Source organism: Gouania willdenowi, chromosome 18 (genome assembly GCF_900634775.1).
Source record: "Gouania willdenowi chromosome 18, fGouWil2.1, whole genome shotgun sequence".
NCBI lineage: Eukaryota > Metazoa > Chordata > Actinopteri > Blenniiformes > Gobiesocidae > Gouania > Gouania willdenowi.
The window spans coordinates 5,782,469-5,806,587 of record NC_041061.1 but is presented as its reverse complement, the minus strand read 5'-3'; the positions used below and the strand labels follow the sequence as shown (position 1 = coordinate 5,806,587).

Below are 24,119 nucleotides of genomic sequence, written 5' to 3'. Positions count from 1 at the left end.
TACGGCTAACTTTAAAGCAAGAGCCCTATTTACAAAAGCGTTAAAAACAAATAGAAGACGAGTAGAGATGCTTTTATTTTGAAAAGGGGATGTTTGATTTTTAGCTTGAAGCCGGTCCCAGGACCATTTTACGTTCCACTCGCAATGCATCATGGGATGGTTGAGTATGACTAGTGTCCCCACCATGCATACTTAAAAAAATGTCCCCATAGATAGTATACATCCAGGTATTTCTCACGTACTCAATCTTTTCATACTATCTAATGTGAACGTACTACATACTCATTTTTTACGTCAAACATAATACGAGCAGTACGATAATATGACATTTTGAACGTTATTACCTGTGTTTACAAAGACACTACCACCATACGGCCTGGCATTGCAACTACAACTTTTTTTTTTTTTTAGTTTTTTTGTGCGTGCCGATTGTTTATCCACTTTTAGCGAGATGGTTTTGTTTAAACAGGATCAAAGAAGACCACGGTTAACAGCAAAGGGAAAAACCTTTTGGTTCTTGGTCCATTTCTTAAGAGTCGCTGATGGCTCAGCCTCACGGAGAAGCCATCACACAGCTGCAAAGAGCCAAGATCACACCATAAAGAACTCATGTTTAACCCCGCCCCCCACCCTTACCCTGTGTCCATCTTTGATTTGTACACACCTCTGTTTCCCTGCAACAACTTCCCCGGCTTGTATCTTATGACCATCAAGCATTGACATGAGAAAGTTGACAAAGGCTGAAACAGCGGAGGAGGCCTGGCAACAAAGAGCCCCATTTATAGCGTACAGTCGGGAAGAGACACTGAGAGGGAGGGTGGGGGCACAAGCTGGGAGGAGAGTTGAATTAATGAATTAAAAATGTGTTGAAACTGCAGCGATTGGAATACTTTGGGGTTTATATAGGAGAGGCGTGCAGAGGAGGGGGCCCCCAAGGAGTGGACAACAGCAGATCCTTAAACTTCTGGACACACTGGACGCTCTCCCTCTCCCCCCCCCCTCTCTCTCTTTGCTTTACATGCAAGAAGAAGTTCAAACTGTGCTCATCCGATTACATAATTATCCAGTAACTGTGAGCCAGAACCGGTACTGCCAGTACCAGTGTGCCGGGAGACACCGAGGGGCCGCTGGGTCGCCCTCATCCAGGTCAACCCTCACTAGGATGATTACCACTACGTAGGACGACGGGAAAACAAAGGCAGAAAACAATGGTTTGAAAACAAGACGCTCAAAAGTCCGACTGATAAAAAAACTGATCCCCACCGTCTCGTATGTTATTCAGCAGAGTGACGAAAAGGTAAGAGACAAACAAAGACGTGTTTTCATAGTTGTCTTTGACTCTGAATCAACTGGAAATCAAAGAGAAAACCATTGAACGGTTGATTCAAACAGGTGTCCAGTCCTCCGCTAGCTGTGTTGTGTTTAACCCTTTATTGGTCTTTAAAAAGTCACAAAAATGGAACAAATATGTCAAAAATGTCCTCGGCAGTCTTTTAAAAGCTGTTTTTTTTTGCAAGTCAAAGATTCTTAATCCCATATTTTGGCTCTAGTTTCTCATTTGTGGAGAAAAGTTTATAGAATTTGACATTTCGACAAAAACGTCTTTGAGTTTTTTAATTGGATGGATGTGTTAGTCTCCATGGGGAAGTATTTTGTCATGCTAGTAATGGAATATTGTGATAATTCGGGTCAACTATTGACAAATAAAGTGAAGTGAAAGTGTTTGCTCTGCTGAAATTTGAACAAAAAAAAAAACCAGAAATGTTGAAAAACTGTAAACTTTCAGAGCAAATGAAATTATTTCTACTTTTATCATTTAAATCATTTCAGTAATTGTCTTTTTTCCCAAATAAAACTGTAAAAAATATGGAAGGCCTTTATTCAGCTTTCAAACTTCTTTTATTGTTAAAAATATATTTAGCTTCTTTCAAAATCTGAGTTTTCTGCTTATAACAATATTTTCGACCGTTCTTTTGTTTTGTTTTGTTTATTCTTTGTTTGTTTTTTTTTTGTTTTTATCTGAAGGTTGTTGTTTTTTTTTCCATAATCCAAAATGTCATCCTTCATGTTAATAATTATGGCTTTAATCCTCAGAATTATAGTTTTTCAAAAAAAAAAAAAAACACCTAAATGAACTTGAAAAAACTTTTGTCACTTTTTAAAATTCCTAAAGAAAGTTAAAAAAAAAAAATATTTTAATAAAATAAAATAAAAAATAAGTGTGGACAGTTGATTTGAAATTGCGACTTTTTAAATAAAAAATGTCGTTTTTTGCTTTTTAAGTTTTTCCAAAAACATTCTCGCTGTTTCGGTCAAAATATAATATAAATATTTTCCCACTTTTGACTAGTTTACTTCTCCAAACGGAACAATAAATGTAATGGCCTGTGTTTGTAGGTGTGTATTCATGGTCACAGGTTTCTAGGTGATCCAATGAGGGATGGGTTGACGTTTAGAAACAAAGCTGATAGATTTACAGTGGAGAGCAGAAGCTTTGGCTGAAGGTAAAAGTCAGTGCTGACAAACTGCATCGTAACACACACACACACACACACACACACGGTTACTGATCTACATCCTCTTCCTGTTGTTGGTGCTTAAATCTAGAATGTATCGTGCCCATTGGGAGAAAAACAAACAAAGTGAATAATCAAAGGGCTTCATTGTAGACGTTTCATTCACAATGATCATTACATTTTAAAAAGAAGGACATTTTCCTGGATTTTGAAAAATCTTTTAAAAATTTTTTTTATCTAAATCAAAATGTGTCGATTATCCGTCCGTAGCTCATCGCATCATACATTGATTATTATTGATCATTAAAGTCCCTGTAAAGCCCGTTTCTTCTGAAATGGCTGAATTTATTTTAAATAGCGTGGGCGTGGTTCCAGCGCCTCTAACTGACACGCCCCCAGCATTTCAAAGCAGAGAGAAGCGCTTGTTTTTCCATGATTTTGAGATATTATTTTATATACTTAACGATTTGTTTTCATTTTCTCAAATAGGTCATCAATGTATTTCCTTAAAACATGTGAAAAACCATTCAACCATTTATAATGTAATTGTGGAGCTAGGCTTGTGTTTTAAATTCATGGCAGCATTACGTAAGGGCGACATCATTAGCATAAACCCGCCCTTGCTGCTGAAGCATATAAACCCGCCCCTGGCTTGCATCCTACCTATGGGGCCATTATTGTAACAAAACTATTTGTGTGTGCGTAATACAACCTGTGTGTCTGTACCTTAATCAGTGTGTGTGTTTCAATCCGTGTGCGTAGAATTAGGATTTGTAAACAAAGTTGTCTGTGTGTAATCCATTCTGTCCGTCTGTATTAACATCCGTATGCATGTGTTATCAAACCGGGACATTCTATTGGTTGTCTCTGTACGCGGGATTTTTGGAACACATTTGCCAAATGCAATCTGTAACTTTTTAATCTTCTGCAATACCGCTAGAAACCAGCAGTCGTCCGATGACGCCGCTAGCGCAAGCTTCCATTGTTACTGTAGGTTACTTCCTCATATAGTACATGGAGGCGGCGTGGTTCCAGCGCCTCTAACTGACACGCCCCCAGCGTTTCAGAGCAGAGAGAAGTGCTTGTTTTTCCATGATTCTGAGAAACTACTTTTATATACTTAGCGATTTTTTTTGGTCAATGACACATGTTTCTGTGGTGTGACAAACTCATAACACACATTTAAGTGTTCTGTGTGGCTACGTTACAGCATGCACCGACTTTACTGAAGTTAGCGTCACGGTCCTGGTCATTCTGTGCTGAGTTTGCATGTTCTCCCTGTGCAAGTGTGGGTTTTGTTTGGCTGATGCAGTAGCTTTCCCCCACCTCACAGGCTTTTTGTTATTCTACCGTAAAAATGAGTGGAATGGTGAGGAAAATATAAAGTTAAGCATCAGCATTAGTTAAAACACACATGGTGACATAATGATTAAAGTACGATAAAGAAATAAATATTAACGGACATCAAATACCAATTTAAATAAAGTAAATAGACAGTGATTATGGAGGTTAAAGTTATATTGGCTGTAGTTTTAAATATTTTTACATTTACATACACTATATATAATTTGCCAAATGCTATTCAATACATACAGGGTTACTACAGCTTCAGTCGAATTCAATTCAAGACTTTTTAATGCCATTTGAAATTAAATTTAAGACCAACTTCACAGTAAACAGTAAAATGCACAAAAAAACAAAACAAAAAAAAAAACAGACAAATGATCAAAATCACTCAAAACACACAAGATGACGACAAAAACAGCAAGAAATCTATGAAACAACAACAACAACAACAACAACAACAGAAATAGGGCATTTGATTCATTTAAAACTAAGAGATAGAAAAACATTTTTAAAATAGTAGAGAAATTAAAACACTGGGTTCAGATTAGAGGCAGATCGTACAATATGGTTAAGTGACGATAAAACTCAAATTTTTCAATCTCTTTCCTCAAATTCTAAACTTTACTCTCACAAATTCTGTAACTTAACCCTCCACCGCACGTTTTCGGGCCAATAACACGCAACGTAACCTCTTTCCAACAGAGTCTGATGCACTGAAGTCGGTCTAATGTATTTTAAACTAGAGATCACTGGTGTTAGCCCGCATGCTAGCATATATGCTACTAATACTTTCAAGTCAGTGCATTTCTTCTATAATTTTAAACCGGGGGGGGTCAAACTTAATTGTTTTTCCTCCAAATTCGGTTAAAGATTCATCGAGGAGCGTCAAACACGCTTTAGTTCTGGGAAAACATTCTTCGACCAGAAGGAAACATCTACATTAGCACGACTGTGGCTAACGGGTATTCAATTTTATAGGTTATTATTTAACATTTGTTTCCCCCAGTTGGAGGCCTAGTCCAAAAAAAAATTGACAAAATCAGATGTGAGGAAAAAAAAAAAAAAACAACTTTTGAATGAAATACAGCTAGACTTTAATTATTTATTTTTTTTTTAATTAATTATTGTCCTGAGCAGCTTTAAAAGAAAAGGTAGTTTTTTTTTTTTTTTTTTTAACCAATCTGAGCCTTTTGTGGCCACGAGCAGTACTGATATTTCCTACTCAAGTAAAAGTACTGTTACTTGATTGAAATTGTACTGAAGTCCAAGTACAAGTAATAATAAAATAAATAAAATATTCTAGTACAAGTAAAAATAGTACTCTAAGTAAAAGTTACTAGTTACTTTCACCCCCTCACGTTTCTTTTTGGTAATAACTCTTGCCACGGTTCCCTTTCATACAGTAAACATATCATGTATAAACTTAAAAAGAAAGAGACCAAATCTTGCACAATTGGAACTTAATTGATTTTCCACAAAAGCATCAGTAAAAAATAAAAGGTTTGTCAAAATGTATAAATTATTATTTTTTCAATAAAATGACGCCAATGAATTCAAATCAAAATAAAAAAAAAAGTTCTCAGGCTCCAAGTTTAGGTCCATTTATGAACTCCAAAACAGTGTTATGAATAACAACATAATAGAGAGGAACCCTAACCTGAACCAAAGAAAGTAGCAAAATAACCTCCATTCAATTACTTTTAATCTGATTGGTCGACTATGATGTGATGCATTTGATTGTTGTCTGGTTATTTAATTTTTTTGTAGTTTAACACTGCCCGATGATCATTTTAAAACAAAAAAAAATAATTTACTCAGTAATGGTTGGGTCTAGAAATGTAACAAATTACTTCTTTTAAAACGTAAAATTGCACTTTTAGAAATATACTAAAAAAAAGTACAAGTACCCATAAAGGCAACTCAATTACAGTAACGTGAGTACTTGTAATCCATTACATTCACCTCTGACCATGAGGTAAAGTGAGTTTGAGACCCTTACAACGCACACACTGAATTAAATCTAAAACGCTGGAGCTCGAGGAGCGTCTGCGTCTCATTGGCCACGGTGCCATGATGTTTTTTATTTCAGAATTCATTCATTATTCGGAATTAAATTGTTCTGCTTTGTGTTTACATGAAAATAGTAATTTCCGAATTGAGGTTTACATGGAAAACACGTTTAATTTGCCTTTATTCACTTCTGCTTTAGGTCTGAGGGTTGCTCTGATTAGACAGGGGGCTAACGTGACGTATCACGTCTATCCGTAAAAAAACAAACTCTTTCTTTTTTGCTACAACAATGAAGACCTCATAATAAGAACTATTTTCACTTTTATTTTGATTGTGCTTTCGTCCGTCCACTCTTTTCATGATATCCATATCTTCTAAGGCTCTTAGTAAATAAATGGTCTCGACTCAATTCCGATGCTTGCTTTGGGCGGTCATCTTGGATTATGTGATCACCAACGCGCCATCCACAGGCGGCATTTGAGGTTCTTGCCAGGGGGTCAAAAGAAAAAACAGAAATAAATATAAAGACCGTCTCGTGATTTGTGCCATCCACAATGTGTGTAACATACAATAATACTAAAAATGATTAGTAACAATTTTAATGTTGACTACAAAAATTTTGCGTCAGCGCATCCTTTAATATTGTAATTTCATGATAAAATCAGGCCTGCGACCGCTTTTTGCTTTATTTTTGCTGCAGTACCATACATGAACTGCTGGGTGCAGTGTCGCTTCACCATTTACATTGTGAAGAAGAATTGCGCAACAGAAGAAGAGCGCCACAAAATAACAAAAATATATATTTTGTACAGTCACTGTGTTTTATGGCACTTAAAATAGTTGTAAATTATATTAAGAATTAAATTTTTCTGAATTAATTTGGGAAAATTGCAGGGAAAGCTTTTAACTACTGGGGAACGGGGGCAATGCTCCCCCTGCCATCACACAAACTCTCCCAATGGCGTCATCGCAACTGAATGAGCATGTACAGTACGACCAAATTAAGCAGAATTAAACGTATACAAGATCAAGGAATAATGAGATTTGAAATTAAAATCTGAATAAACCAGCAACTTAATTTGGATTTAAGTTTAATTCGGAATGGACATTTTTATTCTGAATTAGGTGTTTACCAGGTCAGTTTAAAAATGATTTAATTTATATTCTGAAGTAAAGGGGAATTAATGCTCTAATGTAAACGTGGTCATTGTCTGTTGGAATGTGAGGCCTCCATTTTCAAACCGTACAGTTGACTAAAGCGCGACTAAAGACAGTGAATGAATGAAATGGTCACTGAATAAGCGGGGTCTGCTTTGAACCATTCATCCAATCAGACAAAACAAAGCTCTGTAAACCACGCCCCCCATCGCCTCCTCTTCACAAAATTTGCGGGATGTTTGAAAAAGTACAGGACACTATCCTCCACTGTGGTCCAACTGGTCAAAGTTCTTGGTTTAGGGTTTGGCAGAAAATGGTGAGGTTGTTATTAGAATGTAAGAAGCAGGAAGTCGTTGAAACGTGTTTGCAAGCGTTAAAGCTGATGTCCTAATGATTGTTTGTGTTTATGCAGTCCACACAGCCCAGGGGCTGCTGTGCTGCATGCCGCGGTCACATGGAGGCCTTTCAGCGCCAAGCAAAGGCTGCTGGGGTTTCTTTTGTGGACTCGGACACTGGGCAGCAACACGGAGAGGAAGGGATTACCCTCCTCTGGAATACTAATGACAGCCTTTTGTCAGCGGCTCCGTTTCCTCCACCTTTGCTCCTTCCTCTCCTTCTTCGCTCCTCCCTTCATCCTCCTTTCACTCCCCTTTTGTCACTCGATGCTCAATTCTCTCGCAATCCCTTCCCTCCAAACCAATTATTCTCTCTCTGCCCCCTCACGACGTCAAGCGGCGCATACTCACTCACACACACACCATCAAACACGTTGGCAAACACACACACTTCCAGCCCAGTCCTCCTCGCCTTTCCCCCGTCCAGCTCGGTCTCCCTTTCACTTACTCGCTCACCCAGTCGTACGCTTCAATGGTGGCTTTTGTCCCTTTCATCTCCTGGAAAACAAAGGATTCTTGTGCACACGGACAGGGGGAAGGAGAGATCTCCATAGCTGGACAGAAAGGAAGAACAACCTTGAGTGTGGTCATCCCGTTTGAGTGAAATGACATTTAACATGTGAGATTTAACAAGTGAGATTTTGTCAGTTAAACCAATGAGTCCAAATTAACAGAAGGGAAACTATTTGACCAGCACTCAAACTCTATATTTGAATTAGAAAAAGCTACTATTGTGGCAGTTTTGATTAATGAGACGGAGTCAAGCTTTTGAGTTTGGTCAGATGTGGACACAGGGTTTATTTGGTCCAAGGGTTTTGGGGAACAGATCTGGGATTCAGGAGGTAAACAAGCCTTCAGCGTGTGTACCTCAGTGAATCTGCTGCTGCTGTTAAGCGCTCTCAGGGTAATGTACTGTATGTTGCTGATAGCGGTAGTCAAAACATAGCGGAGCATCCTCAGGCAGAGGCCTTGGTGAGTACTATCAGTGTATGATGGTATCTGGACTGCTTAGAGCAGTCTGACCAGAATGGACCAGGAGAGAGTTCTGTAATTACATATCAGCTACATTTAGACACCGCGACTGTGATTAATCATCTTTAACGGTTGCACTACACACAGGTCGACAGTCTTTCTGATTGAAACAACAGACAATAATACAAAAGCATGTTTGTCTGATCTGAGGCCACGTTATTAAAATGTATGTTGGCATTATAAGAAGTTGGCATTAGAATAATGTGCAATAATACAGGAGAGGACGGTTGCTGTTTTTTTTTCTCCCATTTTATCCGTTTGTTTTGTGTCATTTTGGGTGTTTTTTGGACATTTTGTATATTTTTCTGTTATGTTTGCGTGTATTTGTAGTCATAGTTTAAGTTTGTATGTGTTTTTGGAGTTTTGGTCCGCCAGTTGCCAATGTCTGGTCTAAATACATTTGAAAATAATGAGAAACATATCACCACAATTGTTGCTAAAAGTCGTAAGAATGCACAAAAAATCACTTGAAGACAAAAATGAAAAAAACAACAGACTATTGATCTATCTATCTATCTATCTATCTATCTATCTATCTATCTATCTATCTATCTATCTATCATATCTTATCTTCATCCTTCTCAAAGTTCATCCTCTTGAAGCAATTGCCTAAACATCAACCCTATTAGATGTGACCAGCCACTTTCTGGTTTGCTCTTGCCATGACGAACATGACGTATTAAAAGTATCGTAGGACAGGGTGCAGCCATACGAGGATCCAATGAAACTTTTTTGCATTAGAACTGACGCAATGAGGGAAAAACTGAAGAGTAACAAGGGAATCTATGGAAAACTATTGGAGTCACAAGTACAATGTTTGTCCACCCAAAAATAATACTTAAGTGTCCAAAACTGTACTTAAACTCATTCTATTCCATAATAAACTCAATCATGAGTCAGTAGAACCTTAAACTGGGGTACCTAAGTCCAGGACTGACTCAGTCATTGTGTTAGCTTTGAAAGTCGGGTATAGTGAAGCAAGGCGACGACAATGTCCAAAACTTACTGGATAGTGGCTCTCCAGTGCCAGATCTAAAATATGGCTAAATGACTTTTAAATACTTGTCTTGTTACTCCAATGTCAAAAACTACTTCATCATTGTAACGACAAATGATCTCCTCTTAGGTTTGTTTTGAAGAAAAAGGGTTAAACTCCAGGGCAAATAAAACAATCTGCCGTACAATGTTTCTGTGTGGTGTGTCTCGACACTACAAACCAAACATTCCTAAAGGAAACAATAAATGCTGTTGTGTCACTTTGTAACCGTTCAATAGCTCTGACCGTCCAATACAGAAGTCTGTGTTTACTGTACACGTGGGCGGGAGCTCGGTCAGGTTCAGAGTTCAGCTGGAAACGCCAATCACATGTGAACCCCGCCTTCCTCCTCTCGCAGCATTCACCGCACTCAGCTCAACACTGATCTCTATTCATTCACACACAGAGGGAGCTGCAGCACGGCGGGAGGACAGACAAGGGTCAGGAGGGACAGAGAGCATCAGATCGCCTGTATTTGATAATTCTGCTCCTGGGTTTGGTATTCTTGCTCTTCTATGTCAGGAGTAGTTTGAGTATTTCCTTCAATAATGAAAGGAGAAAAGGGAGGAAAGAGATGTGTATGAAGAAAAGATACAGTAACAAAAGTGTAATTCCCTCTTTCAGTACAGGAGACACAACACTACCCAGTTAGACCATCTGATTGTCCCATTATCCAATGACAAATATTCAGTCAACCCAACAACTCATTTAAGGAGTGATTAAATCCCCCCAAAAAGCAAATATCGGACTCAATTACCAACAATAAAATGACTCCCAAATGATCTCATTAACTGCCACTAATCTGCTGTACCTAAAACTGGTTTGTTTATCTTTAACTGACCTATTCTTGGATGAACTCAATTGGAGCTGTGAATGTTTGCCAAAGTATCTGCCACCTAAGTTTAGTGTTGTAGTACACGAGACCAGTCTTTTTCTTCTTCTTCTTTCCCGGTTATTGGCGTGTTGCAACCAACATGAATAGGTGCATATAGCCAGCTACCGTACATGTTTTATACCATTACTTTAAAGCTCTTCTCCGTACTTCATTCCCCATGAAAGGATATACACTCAATGTGCTTATATAAACTCAAATTGAGGCTAGTCTTGGTCTCGAGACCACATTTTGAAGGTTTTGGTCTTGCCTCGTGCTTGAGTGCATTTTAATTCGGCCGGACTCCAGATGTTTTGTCAAGACCAGTCGAGACCAGCACTGAGCTGCTATTCTTAAACTTCAATAATGGGATAATAAAGAGAAGCACTTGGAACTGTTCCTGGTTAATTCATGTTGTAATTTGACTTCAAACATTTAGCGTTAGCTCATTGATTGTTCTGCCTCCTTGGAAATCTTTTCTAGTCCCAAGAAGATATTTATGAGTAGAAATGGTCAACCAAGCATGATGTCGCTAAAATAGGCCACTACTTAAATAATTGACAACTACGTCGGGGTAACTAGACAAAAGTAGAACCTTGCCAGAAGCATCATCCTTCCTAGCATTCTTCCAAAAATACTTGTGCTTGGTGTTAAAACAAGCTAATGTGATGTACTTGTACCCAATTATTTATGACCCATGGCTAGGTCATATTCTTCAATTGGTACAAGGTCCAGTTTTGATGCTCAAATGTTGGCACTTTTGACCTTGATGCAAGTTGTCACATAAGTCCTTCAAATTCACATTTGCTATTATGTCTTTTTTAAAACATCAACTTTGAGGACATCCTAGTTTAAAATAACCCATAAACAAAGGCCATGATAAACAGTCCCTGTGTGTGTTAATCTGTGTATGTTTCTTTCTAATGACTAATCAAGGGTTTTTAATGAAATTACTCAGTTGCCTTATATATATGCGACAACAGGAAAAGCTACTTGTGTAAAAAGTAAAAGCACATTTTTATAGTAAATTCCAAGTCTTTGCAGCCAAAGTTTTCCATTGATTGAAAATGTTTTTGCAGAGTCTCGGTCAGTGGTCAGAACCACAAGCATCTTTTTCATTGGAGAAGAAGTGATAGCAACTTGTATCCTCTCATTTCTATTCAGCAACTGTGTCATGCAGTAAACACAGTGAATGGTCCTGCACTGTCATGCTTTTAATGTGAAAGAGCAGCTGTGCTTTCAACCCTGAAAGGATGCTTTTATTTTGACAAGGCCGCAGCTGCCTTCAGAGAAAAGAGAAAAAGGGGGATTCAACCAGACCACAGCGGACAGTCTGCAATGTGCTCCTAATCCTGTTCCTCTCCTTTCTTACCTTTGGTCTTTGTCCTCCTAAGTTTTCCACTCTGTCATTTTTCTCATTTGTGTAATCACTTAATCCCCTTCCATGTTCTCCACGCACCCTGCACCCTTTCATTTGGGATCACCCACATTCCTTATTGTTTCACTTCTCAAACCATCTTTTTCTCTCTTATTCGTCACCAGCACAGTTCTCTTCTACTCAACCTCCCGCTGTCTTCTTTCTCTCCAGGTAGCTCCAGCCATGACCTCGGCCACCCCACCGTCCTCTGAAGGCTCCTCCCCTCAGAAGGTTTGCCACTCCCAGACGCAGACAGACATCACCAAGCCGCTTCTGGGATCCACGGGCGGTAACGGAGGCACGGGTGTGGGAGGACTGGGAGTGGGAGGACCCATTGCTCTTCGGCGGAGACGCCGTGTCCTGTCCAAAGATGGGCGGAGCAATGTACGCATTGAGCACGTGAGCGGGCGAGGAGCGCTTTACCTGCGTGACCTTTGGACGACATTCCTGGACATGCAATGGCGCTACAAGTTTTTCTTCTTCGCTGCAACTTTTGCTGGGACCTGGTTTCTGTTTGGGATACTTTGGTACCTGGTGGCCTTGGTGCATGGAGACCTTCTGGGTAAGATTACTCATCAAAGTGATGAACCTCAATGAATCTTCAAGGGTCTAGCATAATTTCAAGCATCCAAACATCAATTTAGACTAAAGATTATCCACCTATGACCAAAACCATTTGTACTTGGCTAAATTTGACAGAAACACCAATATGAGCAGGGGTGGACTGGCCATCTGCCATACCGGGCATCGTTCCGGTGGGCTGTTGACCCAAAGTGGGCCGGCCCGGTCTGCTATGTTTTTTTTTTTGACGAGCAAGTGGAGACAGACATGGTAACAAGAGGCCAAAAATCATCCAAAAGTGGAAAAAACTTGGCAAAAAAAGAGTGTAAAGTGACTAAAATGGGCCAAAAGCAGTCAAGAGTTGCCAAAAAATGGGCAAATAAAGAGGAACCAGCTAGTATGTAATTTCAAAGAGTAGCTTAAATGGGCAAAATGTGGCAAGCAATAGTGAAAAAAGGGCAAGAATGTGGAACAAAAAGAGGCAACATGCAGGGAATAACGAAAACAAGTAGTATTTATTGGGCAAAAGTTTGCTTATTTGGATGAAAAGTGGACAACGTAATTAAAGAAAGGACAAAAATTTGATAACATTTCAAAAATAACTTGTATATTTGTATATTCTATGGCAAAAGGTAGCGTAAGTCTGAAAGAAGTGTCAGAACTTTTTGAAAAGGGGCAAGAATGGGACAAAGGAAGTTGCAAAATGGTCAAAGGAAATCAATAAAAAGGGGTTAAAAAATGTCCCCCTTTTAAGGTTTTCTGGGGTAATAATAATTTGAATCAAGACATGAAGAGCCACATGTTGAGCATCACAAACTTAATAACGACTTCTACATGCTGTCCACTGATAATGTAGCTGGTCTGGACAGAAAATACAAGGGCTTAATTTTTGTCCCAGTCCACACCCTGAATATGAGCAGTTATACGGGACATTCCTTAAAAGACAGAGGAACAATCAAAAGCCTTTTCTCTTAAGTTCTTCATCCTAACCAGATCTTCCATTCTTCTATGTTCCTCCAGAATTTGACCCTCCTTCCAACCACACACCGTGTGTGATGGAGGTAAAGACCCTGACGGGAGCCTTCCTGTTTTCCCTGGAGTCTCAGACCACCATTGGTTACGGTTTCCGGTGCATCACTGAGGAATGTCCCGTGGCAATTGTCCTCCTCATCTTTCAGCTGGTCATCACAATGGTGATGGAGATCTTCATCACTGGCACCTTCCTGGCAAAAGTAGGTTTGTAATTTTCTTCTTAAATAGGCAAATGTTCTTTATCTGAGATTTTTTGACACGTAATAAAGACTGGGGGAGAATGGGGTAATCTTCCCTGATCCCTAATCCCTTAAATTTCACAAAAATCAAAGCATCCCGATGAATCAGACACCTTACATCACAACCACAACAATAGTGTTACGTTTCTAATTGCAAGCTGAGCTGCAACAACCGCTAACATGTGACAATGTCACAAAATGGTAATTGACCAACTTTTATATGCATCAGAAAACCCTAAAAAAGTCCTGGAGGTCTTAGGATCATTTCTTATTTACCTTTTCAAAAAACTGGAGCTGTGAATTAGCTTTGGGCTAGCTCTGTTAGCATGCATCAAATCATGACATGTTTGTTGACATTGTTTTTAAAGACTTTGGCACCAAGCTGTCGCTCAAGGAAACAAATTTCCCAGCACCGTACGTCTACTTTCACACCCATTGTTTATCTTGTGCATGCTCGATTAATAGTTTAGTCTATCATCTTTATTATCAGTTGAGTTATCTATACCATTTTACCATAAAACCTCTTTCCTCTATGAGTTACTGTAACTTCATCACTTATCCTAACGACACAGTAAAAAACTTTATTAGATTATTGCATACAGTTAATTCTGCTTGACCTTTGACCTGTTCCACTGCACTTGCAGGTTGCGCGTCCAAAAAAACGCGGTGAGACAGTGAAGTTCAGCCAACACGCTGTTGTGTCCAATCACGAGGGGCGGCCATGCCTCATGATCCGAGTGGCCAACATGAGGAAAAGCCTGTTGTTAGGATGTCAGGTAAGTTTATTTTTATGGCGTTTTCAAAGATTCATTAGTCCTAATAATAATATTTACAAGTAATAAAGCACAAACGAGAACTAACAAAAACAATGGGCCTATCAATGAATATAATTAGACACAAATACAATATACTGTACATGGATACTTGTGCATGAAATGTCCCAACATATTTTTGTCAAATTTATTATTTTAGCATTTTTTGAATTTTTAGACATACATTATATCGGAATTCAAAATAATAGTAATGATTTGCTATAATTCAAGCAAGTTCATTTTGTCTTCTTTTTTAAAATAACATGTTATGGTATTTTTTATTCAGACAACTTTTTTTCAGGAAATTTGATTATCTGACATGTTTGGACTGCCTCAGAGGTGATTGTTTTTATGTATCTCTACGCGTTCTTTCATAAGGAAAGCATTAAAGAATCTACTGATGGAAGTCTGCGGAAGAATGACAGTTGGCAGTCGCATCATGTCAGGAGATCAAATTTCCCGAAAGGAATTGTCTAATTCTATATAAATTGTTTGCGTTCATATATTGACAATAATTATATGAAAATTAATTTCAATTAGAATTTTTAGTTGGATTATTATTTTCATTTTAAAATGCATATACTTTAAAAATAAGTTTCTTATTTATAATTTAATATATGTGTATATTTTTTGAGTGCCAACAAATAATACAACAAATTGGTATTTTATGCCAATTTTTTGACACTTTCATTTTTTCAGACAAGGTTTTTCAGGATTTTTTTCATCTCCTGACATATTTCGACTGTCAACTGCCAGTCTTCTTCAGAGGAGTTCTGCTGATGGCCTTTGATGGATCCTTTGAAGTTTGATTTGACTTCCGTGTAATAGTTCTAGCGAGATTAATTTTGTCTTCTTCATGAATAGTATGTTAAGTTAAGGTTTTGTTTATTTAGACTAGATTTTTCAGGATTTTTTTTTTAATATCCTGACATGTTTTGACAGTCAACTGCCAGTCTTCATCACAGGAGTTCTGCTGACCACCTTTGATGCTTCCTTTGAAGTTTCATTTGACTTCTGTGTAATAAACAAAACCATAACATACTATAAAAAAAAAAAAAAAATGATTTTGCTGGAATTTTTAAATGGTTCCCTTTTTCAGGCTTTAATCTAATGTTTAAATATAGAGAGACAATTAATTCAGAGAACTAATCTTCTTGATCCCTGTTTAATGAAATAATCTGGAAATATATTAGTTCCTGGTTTCCAGAAGTCACTATTGTTTCGTCAATACGTCAACAGCAGGTTTCAAGTTCTTGAGTAGAAGAATTCTTGGATGTTTGTATTTCACTTTCTTTCTTTTTGTGGATTTGATTTCCAGGTGACGGGAAAGTTGCTTCAGACGTCGCTGACAAAGGAGGGCGAGACGGTGCGTTTGGACCAGCGAAACGTTCCCTTTCAGGTGGACACGTCCAGTGACAGCCCGTTCCTCATCATCCCGCTGACCTTCTACCACATCATCGACGACAGCAGCCCGCTCAAGGCCTGGGCGGCTAAAGGTGAACCGAGAGCTGGGATGGAACTTGAACACACCAGTGTCTTCTTGGTTGTTCTCTGGCCTGGTTTCTGTTTTGCATTGTATTGTATTTACAGGTTCAGGATTTACCTTTGTATGTGTTTCTAAGGAGTTTTTCTTGTCGGGACTGGTTGTGTAGCAACGTACAGGAACCCTGACCCACTATTACGTGTCAAACTTAAGGCACGGGGGCCAAGTCTGGCCCTTTGGAACATCTAATTTTGCCCGCAGTAGAAATGAAAAATGACAGAGAAAACATGAATCATTGTGTAAATGAAACGCAGCAATACTTGCAGGGGCTCATCATTTCCCCCGTGCTTATATCTCATGATTGCAGTTATTCTTTAATGTTAAACAGTTAAAAAAAAAACCTAAAAATTCTCAAATTATGACATAATATTTCCATTAATTAAATAGAAATTGGTCACAAAACCAAGGAAATTTAAAGTGAAGGTCCTGTTGGGACTGATATCTGTCACTTATTGCTTGGATACAATATTTTGTATAAATGTGTAAATGAGGGCAAAATATTAATTACCCCTGCACTACAACATATGGCGACTTGGGAACTTAATACAGATTCTTACAAAACAACTACATAATAAATCAAACTTAAAAAACATTTAAAATAACTAAGAAAGTAATCCAAAAGGTATTCAACTGTATGCAAGAAACCAAACTATAAGGTGTGCCAAAGAATAAAAAAAATGGGCCAACAGGACCTTCACTTTAAATTTCCTAGGTTTTGTGACCAATTCCTCCTTAATCTAGGAAAATATTATGTCTTAATTTGAGGAAAATTAAAGGATTTTGTAATAATATAGAATTTTTTTTAACTGTTTAACATAAAAAATAACCCTACCTAACTCCACTAGATCCCTCCACCTAACCCCAAAAATGCCAACATAGCTCCAAAGGTGTCATAATTTAGCAAACAACACCTAATGACAGATTCACGACACTTTATTCATGCTAATGACAGATAATGTCAGCCTTATGTATTAAAACTTAAGTGTTACTATTGGTTTTGGTCCCTCTAACGAAAAATTTGACTTCCTTATCCATCTTTTCCATCATTACTGTACGTATAGTACAGTCGGCGTGTATCTGTATGTAGGTGTGCTGGTATTCAGGGTCATGTGCTGCGTTTTCAGCCCCACGCCGTCAGAGCTCGGAGCTGTGCGGACCCTGAGACCGAGGGTTTGTCTGAGTGGAATGCCAGTGAGAGATTGCCAGAGACATCCCTCATTAGAGCACAATACGGCACAGTCTAAGGTGCCGACAAGAAGCCGGCATGGATCCACTTACACGTTACAGTAACAGTAGCCAGCTTCTGTAAGCGGAACCACAAGGATTTCTCCTCCCAGGGTTAAAGGAGGTCATAAATCTGAGAGGAAGGAAGTCGTGAAATAAATCAAAATGATATTGAAACACATATTGTTTGGATTTGATACAGACAGATGGCATAGATGGAAGAAAGGAGCACTGCTCACTGCATCTCAATCAGGGTTGGAGTCAACTGCATTTTTCAATTACAATTACGTCTTATCTAATTATCCATGTTCAATTACAACTGAATTCTGATTATGGTGACCGGCATTTTTTCCTCTTACAATTAAAATGTGTATTTCCCCCCTGAAAATCTATTACTTTTATTGAGCCTTTGATAAATAAGTTACTTAACTGTCCTCTTATGTTAGCTTTCTGTTAGCATCTCTTATGACAAGGGGTCAGTTTTAACCCATGTCTTAAATCAGCTGTAAAATACACTAAAACATATTTCCTACCATCTAATTTCTTTTGCATCTCTTGGTTACCTTGTTAGGCTTCCTTACTGTATCTATAAAAATATTGGTACTGGTACCTCTGACGAAGACTGTTGACAGTTGAAACATGTCAGGAGATAAAAATTTCCTGAAAACCTTTTCGGAATAAACGAAACCTTAACTTAAAACACTATTCCAAAAGAAGACAAAATGAATCTTGCTGGAAATATTACATGGAAGTCAAGTGGAACTTCAAAGGAAGCATCAAAGGCAATCAGCAGAACTCCTCTGAGGAAGACTGGCAGTTGACAACCGAAACATGTCAGGAGATTAAAAAAAAAATAAATCCTGAAAAACCTTGTCTGAATAAACAAAACAAAACTTAACATACTAAATTGTAAATGTCAGTTTTTATACAAATCCCATGCCATGTGCAATTACAAAGACAAGTATCTGAACTCAATTGAAATTCAATTACGTTTACAACAGCAACAAAGCTTTTCCAATTACAATTGCGTCATAATTGTAATTAATTGTAAATTATCCAATTACAATTGTAATTGACACCAACCTCAATGCAAAGAAGTAATGCCATCTTCTTAAGAGATAGTAACCGTTGTGCATGAAGGAGGTGAGAAGACATGATGGTGAACACACTGTGTATAGGATTAGCCAAAACAATATGTAGATTAACATTCCTCCACAGTGAGACTGTTCATGGTTGAGCAGCAGCTCAGCAGGTAGCATCTCCCTCTGGAACGCTGACATCAGCCTCCAGATATTTAGTGGTTTTTAAGACAAGAGGACAGAGGCGACACTGTCCATAAGAGGGATGTCATTGCTATAAACCACTGGCCTGGAAAAGTCCAACACCTTCACTCAAAGGCCTCGGCTCCCAAAGGTTGAGACGTACCTGTGCCGAACTAGAACTGAAGAACTCTACTTACAGTCACTATGACATCACAACACCAAACTCTCTCTTCCGGGGAACTACATTTTGGCCATGTTTACCTTTCATGTGGGGATGCTAGTGAATCTGAGGAGGAGTCAGAAACACATACAGCCATATTAGTGTAATCATATCATACCAATATGGAATCCATCCTAATCTCCTTGTATTATCCAATGTTTAATACTGGCGATTTGTTTGGAAGTGCTTAGAAGGCGTTTGAGTCCTGGGGGGCTGAGCGGGGTAGGACAAACACACGCGCAGATTAACCAGTCAAACGAAGAGTGGATGTGACGACAGTAGCACGACAAGCGTAGATCTTTTTCCCTAAAATGGAGCCAGCAGAGGAAACTGTCCCGTAGTACGGGAAAGACTTCAACGATATATCCAGGTTTTTTAAAACAGACTAGAGCGCAGCTCTGAATGTCCTCTCTGTGACGGGCGCCATGTGGTTTTGATACTGCTTGGCGCAGGCGATATGACGTTCTTTCTGTACGGCTCTGATTGGCTAAATGAGGAATTGAGCAGAAACGGCGGTATTAACACCCATTTTTCTTACTTTTTGTAAGAAAGTGGGTGTGGTTTATTGCCACGCTAGGTTATACCCACAGTATACAGTTACATACACGCCAAGCTTGCCTTAGGCTACAATATCGAATAACAAATTACTCAGCTTTTCCACTTTGGGAAGCGATTGTGCTTCACGTGATCTGAGGCTTAATACTCAGGCAGACACCTGCAAAACAGAGTACGCGAGGAGTACGCCAGGCCATTTAAATGCAAAGCTCAGATTTTACGCCCGCGAGGACTCCATCGCATAGTTGGTGTCACACAAAACACTGCTCGGCATTGTATCGACCCGCATTAAATGTAACACTTACCTGTATTTCACCGCCTGGTGAAATAGACATTTTAATGGAAACTACTACGTCCGCCTGAGTATGTTTGAGCCTTTAGCCTGGATCTGACATCGGCCGAGCAATCTTTTTCTACTGGTCCACATTGCAGGGGTCAAATCCTTGGTCTTCTGTACTCCACATCTCCCCCAGTCCCGGATGAAGATTCAGACCTAGGTTTCTTCCTTTTCGCAAGCCATTACTTAAATAATTCTGCTTAGTTTCTTTGTAATGTCCTTTAATCAAGTGAGTCATCTTTTCTCATCCGAGGTCATGGTTAAAGAAGGAAATGAAACTATTTCTCAGGGGGAGTAAAATGACTGAACAGGCGATGACTTTGCATTAGCAGCTTGATGAGGTGTAAAACTTTCCAGGAACTATAGAAAAAGTCCTAAACTGGTCACTAAGCCACAAAAGTAGCTACGATTTTAAAAGAAACCCTGTCATGTGTCACAATCTACGCAAGATTTTTCATTGAAATGCAAACGTTTGTTATGATGCTCATAATAATTAAAAATATTTGAGCGTGTAATTTAATTTATCATTAACATAAAAATTGAGACATAGGGACTTGACGAGTTAAGAATTCATTGAAATTACGCACACACAAACATAAATACTCCACCCTCGACATGTAAGGAAAGCGCAGATGGAGAGTTTTCCTCCGCCCAGACGAGACGGATGTTGAAGATCCGATTTGAACCATTGTGTCACGGTTTGTGCCAATAATTGCGAAACTTGGGTGTTTTGAACGTGGTGGGAGTGACACTGGGTAAGAGATGTTTAGACAGATGACAGTGAGGCCTGTTGATGCAGGTGTGTGCTTGTTGAGTGCATGTGTGTTCAAGCATGTCCTCTGTGTTTAGGGGCTTTGTGTGTCCATAGGTGACAAATTCATACACGTCAAGGTTGATATACGCACATTGCATTTGGCCAGTTGTGCATCATATGTTGTAGATTGCCAGAAACTTTTTCTTTTTTTCCTGTTGGCGTTGGAGTGTTTCAGGGGTTTGTGTGCTTTGGAAAATTCTCTACTTGAATGCTGTCTGTGTGTGTTTGTTTTCGTGTGCATGTGCTCCTCACCAACTGATTTTTAGCTCAGTGGATCTTGAATTTGGATAGTAACAAGTGTAGACCTTAAGTCTGTTCAGTGGCCATGTGTTGTCAGGTTGTAGATGTCTTTGCTTGTGATACTGACACCAATCAGCCAGAAAATTGCAACAACCAATCAGAATTTTGCTCTTCCATATGGAAAAGTCTTCAAAGGATTCATATTATTCTTTAAAAATATCTCTAATATTGTCAGGATAAGTGTTGTGGCGGTTTGAATGATGAGACAGAGTCTAGCTTTAGAATATCTGGTCAGATGTGGACACAGAGTTTATTATGTCAAAGGGTTTTGGGGCAAACAGACCGGTCTGGTATTCAGAGGCCAACCAGCTGAGAGAGTGTGTCTCTGTGAATCTGCCGCTGTTCAGTGCTCTCTCTGTTTATGTATGTTGCTGATAGTGTTAGTCAAAACATGAAAGGGTCTCCTTAAGCAGAGATCTTGGTGTGTGCTATGGTATCTGGGCTAGGGTCCCAGTCCACCACTGGATTTTCAATATTAGTTATTTGGCAATGTAAACCAGAAGGGAACATCTGTCTTCGATATCCTTCAGACACCAAAAACCTAACCTTTAAAGTCTGTTTTTAGCAAAGTTTCCCATTTCATTGCTGTTCAAATCAAACTCTCTGTTCCCAGATAAAGACTATTAAACAACATGATGATGAGCGTGAGACTATGATTTGCATCTTTGTTCACACTATTAGTACATAGTAGGCAGTAACCAGACTGTAGATGATTTCGCTATCAGACAATTCAAAAATATCAAGGCCAACCAGTTTCCAAAAACTTTTTCCAAACAAAACTATCCAAGAAAAGAAAAACTGGTCCATAAATACTTCAGTAATGACAAAACGTAGGCGTGATCAAGTCTTCAAGTGTGCATTGGAAAATCTAAATCTAGATCACAATCTTGGAAGCCTCTTAAGACACAACATTTAAGGGTAAACTAATGCTTCATTGCGTCATTTTATGTGTGCTTTTTTTTGTCCTTTCTGGCATTTTGTGCATTTTCCAGACATTCTGTGTGTGTTTGGAAGAATTTTATATCATTTCTATAATTTTGTATATTTTATGTTTTTTTTTAGAATGAAGGCAGCGTGTGGCCTGAGTACCATCAGTTGCATATGTCTGATTTAATGTGTTGAAACCAATCACTGTGTGTAGAAGAAAGGAAAATGTGGGGAGTTTTTGGCGTGTTTGGATGTTTTGCAAAGGATGTGGTGTTTAGAGTGTGTCGTCCTCATTCTTTGACCCTCTGTGTTTTTCAGGCGGTGGCTGGACAGACCCTGACCTTGCTGACTTTGAGCTGTTGGTGATAATGAGCGCCACGATAGAACCAACTTCCGCCACTTGTCAAGTACGAACGTCCTACCTTCCAGACGAGATCCTGTGGGGCTACGAGTTTCCCGCCGTTGTCTCGTTGTCTCCCTCGGGGAAGTACGTTGCCGACTTTGCCTTTTTTGACAAGGTGGCCAAAACCAAAACACCACCATACTTCAAGCAAGCCCCGCCCCCGAGTTCACCTTCACGGGCATCCAAATGTAGCAGCAGCAGCAAGGAGGATGGGAAGGGCCCGGAAAAGATGCGACTGGAAGAGAACAAAGGAGATCAGAAAGGACGAGAACGGGGCCACAACAGAGATAGCAGTCCATTGAGTGTACGAATCAGCAACGTGTGAGGAAGGACGAAGAGGACATAAACCCGAGGTCAGGGACAGTCGAGAAGGACATGGCTGAGACAAAGACTCCAACCAGGAACTGTTCAGCCATTCAGACACAAACTGGTTTTTAATTGTGGGCCATGCGGAAGAAAGTAAAAACGTTTGGGATTCAAACACAGATGTAGAAATGAGTCCGAGAAGATTCCTCTTGGATGGTTTCATACTGATTTCTATGAATCTAAAGAGGAGTCCAATGGTTTTATGTTTGCTTCTTTGAGAAAATAAGCTGAACGAAAAAACAAAAAGTATCACAACTGCCAAGAAAGTTATTTCTTAAAGCCATTTCTGCCTAAAACAACTAACCTCTTTCCCCCTAAAACAAAGTGTATGGTGGTTTGTAAAGGTACAAAAAAGTTCCCATGATGTTTGCTAATAAGGGGAAGGCCAAAGTAAATGTAAGATAAAGTGTTTGCCTTGTATATGCAGTATAAATATTCAGTCATAATAATTATGACCACTTTTCATCTGAGTGAGAAAGGAAATGTGGTCGGAAAGCAGGTGGACCTTTGGCTTCCCAAAAAGGCACCTATAATGGGCCTGGGAGTCAGCCATGAAATTGCAATACAATGCCAGAGCTTGGTGATATGAAGTAAACATCAGATCTCAAAGTAGTGATTACAATATACATCTCAATAGTTTTGTATGAAATGTCAACAAAGCAGATGGAAAGCTAAATAAAATTCCAGCTTGCCCTGAAGAGATAGGGGCTATGTCCTGGGAGATATGGTACCCCACTGCTTTACATTTGTAGCACCCCTTTAGTCTTTGATATCTGATAAATGATGGTTTTTAGCATCTAATACAGTGACTTTTTCTGCTGAATGGAGACACACATTGTGTGGTTATTGAAAATGTTGTCTAGTACAGTGGTTCCCAATCTTTTTTGTCCTGTCTATACCACTTTGCATTTGTGTACCCCCTCTTCAGGCCCTCTCCATAATCTCATATGCTTTTTCTTTTGTGGATCAGCGGACTCTCCTAAACCCCTAACTGTGTCTCGTTGGTTCACAACATTGGTTCCCTAAGGCTTAATCTACAGATTTATAACAATGAGTGGAATTTATTTACAAAAAAAGTCTCCTTTGTAAAATGTAGCTAATTATTGTCTCTTATTGTCAGAAGTGTGATTAAATGGCCTGTACAGCATAAAATAATCCTGTTTCAATAAATTACAAGAAAATATCGTAATCTATTAAGCAATAGTACTGTTAGTTTGTGGTGAATTTGTCCAAAAACAGCCTTAAAAGGAACATTTCCCAAATCGTTTTAAATTAACTGTTAAATCTTTCCAATTACCCCCTGCAATGTGCTCCTGTACCCCGAGGGGTACAATTACCCCTGTTTGGGAACCACTAGTGTAGCAATTCACTCAAAAAAGCATTAAAATTAAGCTATATCATAATAAAAATTTCTTCTAATTATAAATTGCATATGAGAATATATCATTATTGCCCTGCCCTGTGTAAGGCCTAAGGCAATGTTCTGGCCATGTGCACTTGTTTATTAAAAAAAAAAAAAAAACGGTTAATATATGAATTAGTCTTGGAGGGTTAAGAAACATAACTATTGTGTGATTCTCATTTAGCGTCTAAATACCAACAGAAATCTCAATCCTTCAGGATATTACTACGATTTGCTTGATAAACAAGGCACCAGGCAAATTTGAGATTTGTGCTTTTCTGGAGATTTTACAGTTGTTGATAGAATATGTGGTCATAACGTGGAGCTGGGAAAATGAAGA

The 24,119-nt window shown here is 38.8% G+C and overlaps 1 protein-coding gene across 1 annotated transcript; it reads left to right on the top strand.

Annotated features, from left to right (window-relative positions):
- The first annotated feature begins 895 nt into the window (after positions 1-895).
- On the top strand, positions 896-23,446 carry kcnj10a (potassium inwardly rectifying channel subfamily J member 10a). Its single transcript, XM_028473834.1, has 6 exons — positions 896-1,297; positions 11,954-12,344; positions 13,364-13,575; positions 14,259-14,390; positions 15,745-15,922; positions 21,927-23,446. The coding sequence occupies exons 2-6, from the start codon at positions 11,966-11,968 to the stop codon at positions 22,334-22,336; spliced, it is 1,311 nt and encodes a 436-aa protein (XP_028329635.1). The 5' UTR covers positions 896-1,297; positions 11,954-11,965; the 3' UTR covers positions 22,337-23,446.
- The last annotated feature ends 673 nt before the right edge of the window (positions 23,447-24,119 follow it).

What these genes read in the sequence shown, in the direction of transcription:
- kcnj10a (XM_028473834.1), top strand. Translation starts at nt 11,966, where the DNA reads ATGACCTCGGCCACCCCACCGTCCTCTGAAGGCTCCTCCCCTCAGAAG. An exon ending in CTGGCACCTTCCTGGCAAAA is followed by an intron (nt 13,576 to 14,258) that starts GTAGGTTTGTAA and finishes CTGCACTTGCAG; the next exon opens with GTTGCGCGTCCAAAAAAACG. An exon ending in GCCTGTTGTTAGGATGTCAG is followed by an intron (nt 14,391 to 15,744) that starts GTAAGTTTATTT and finishes TTTGATTTCCAG; the next exon opens with GTGACGGGAAAGTTGCTTCA.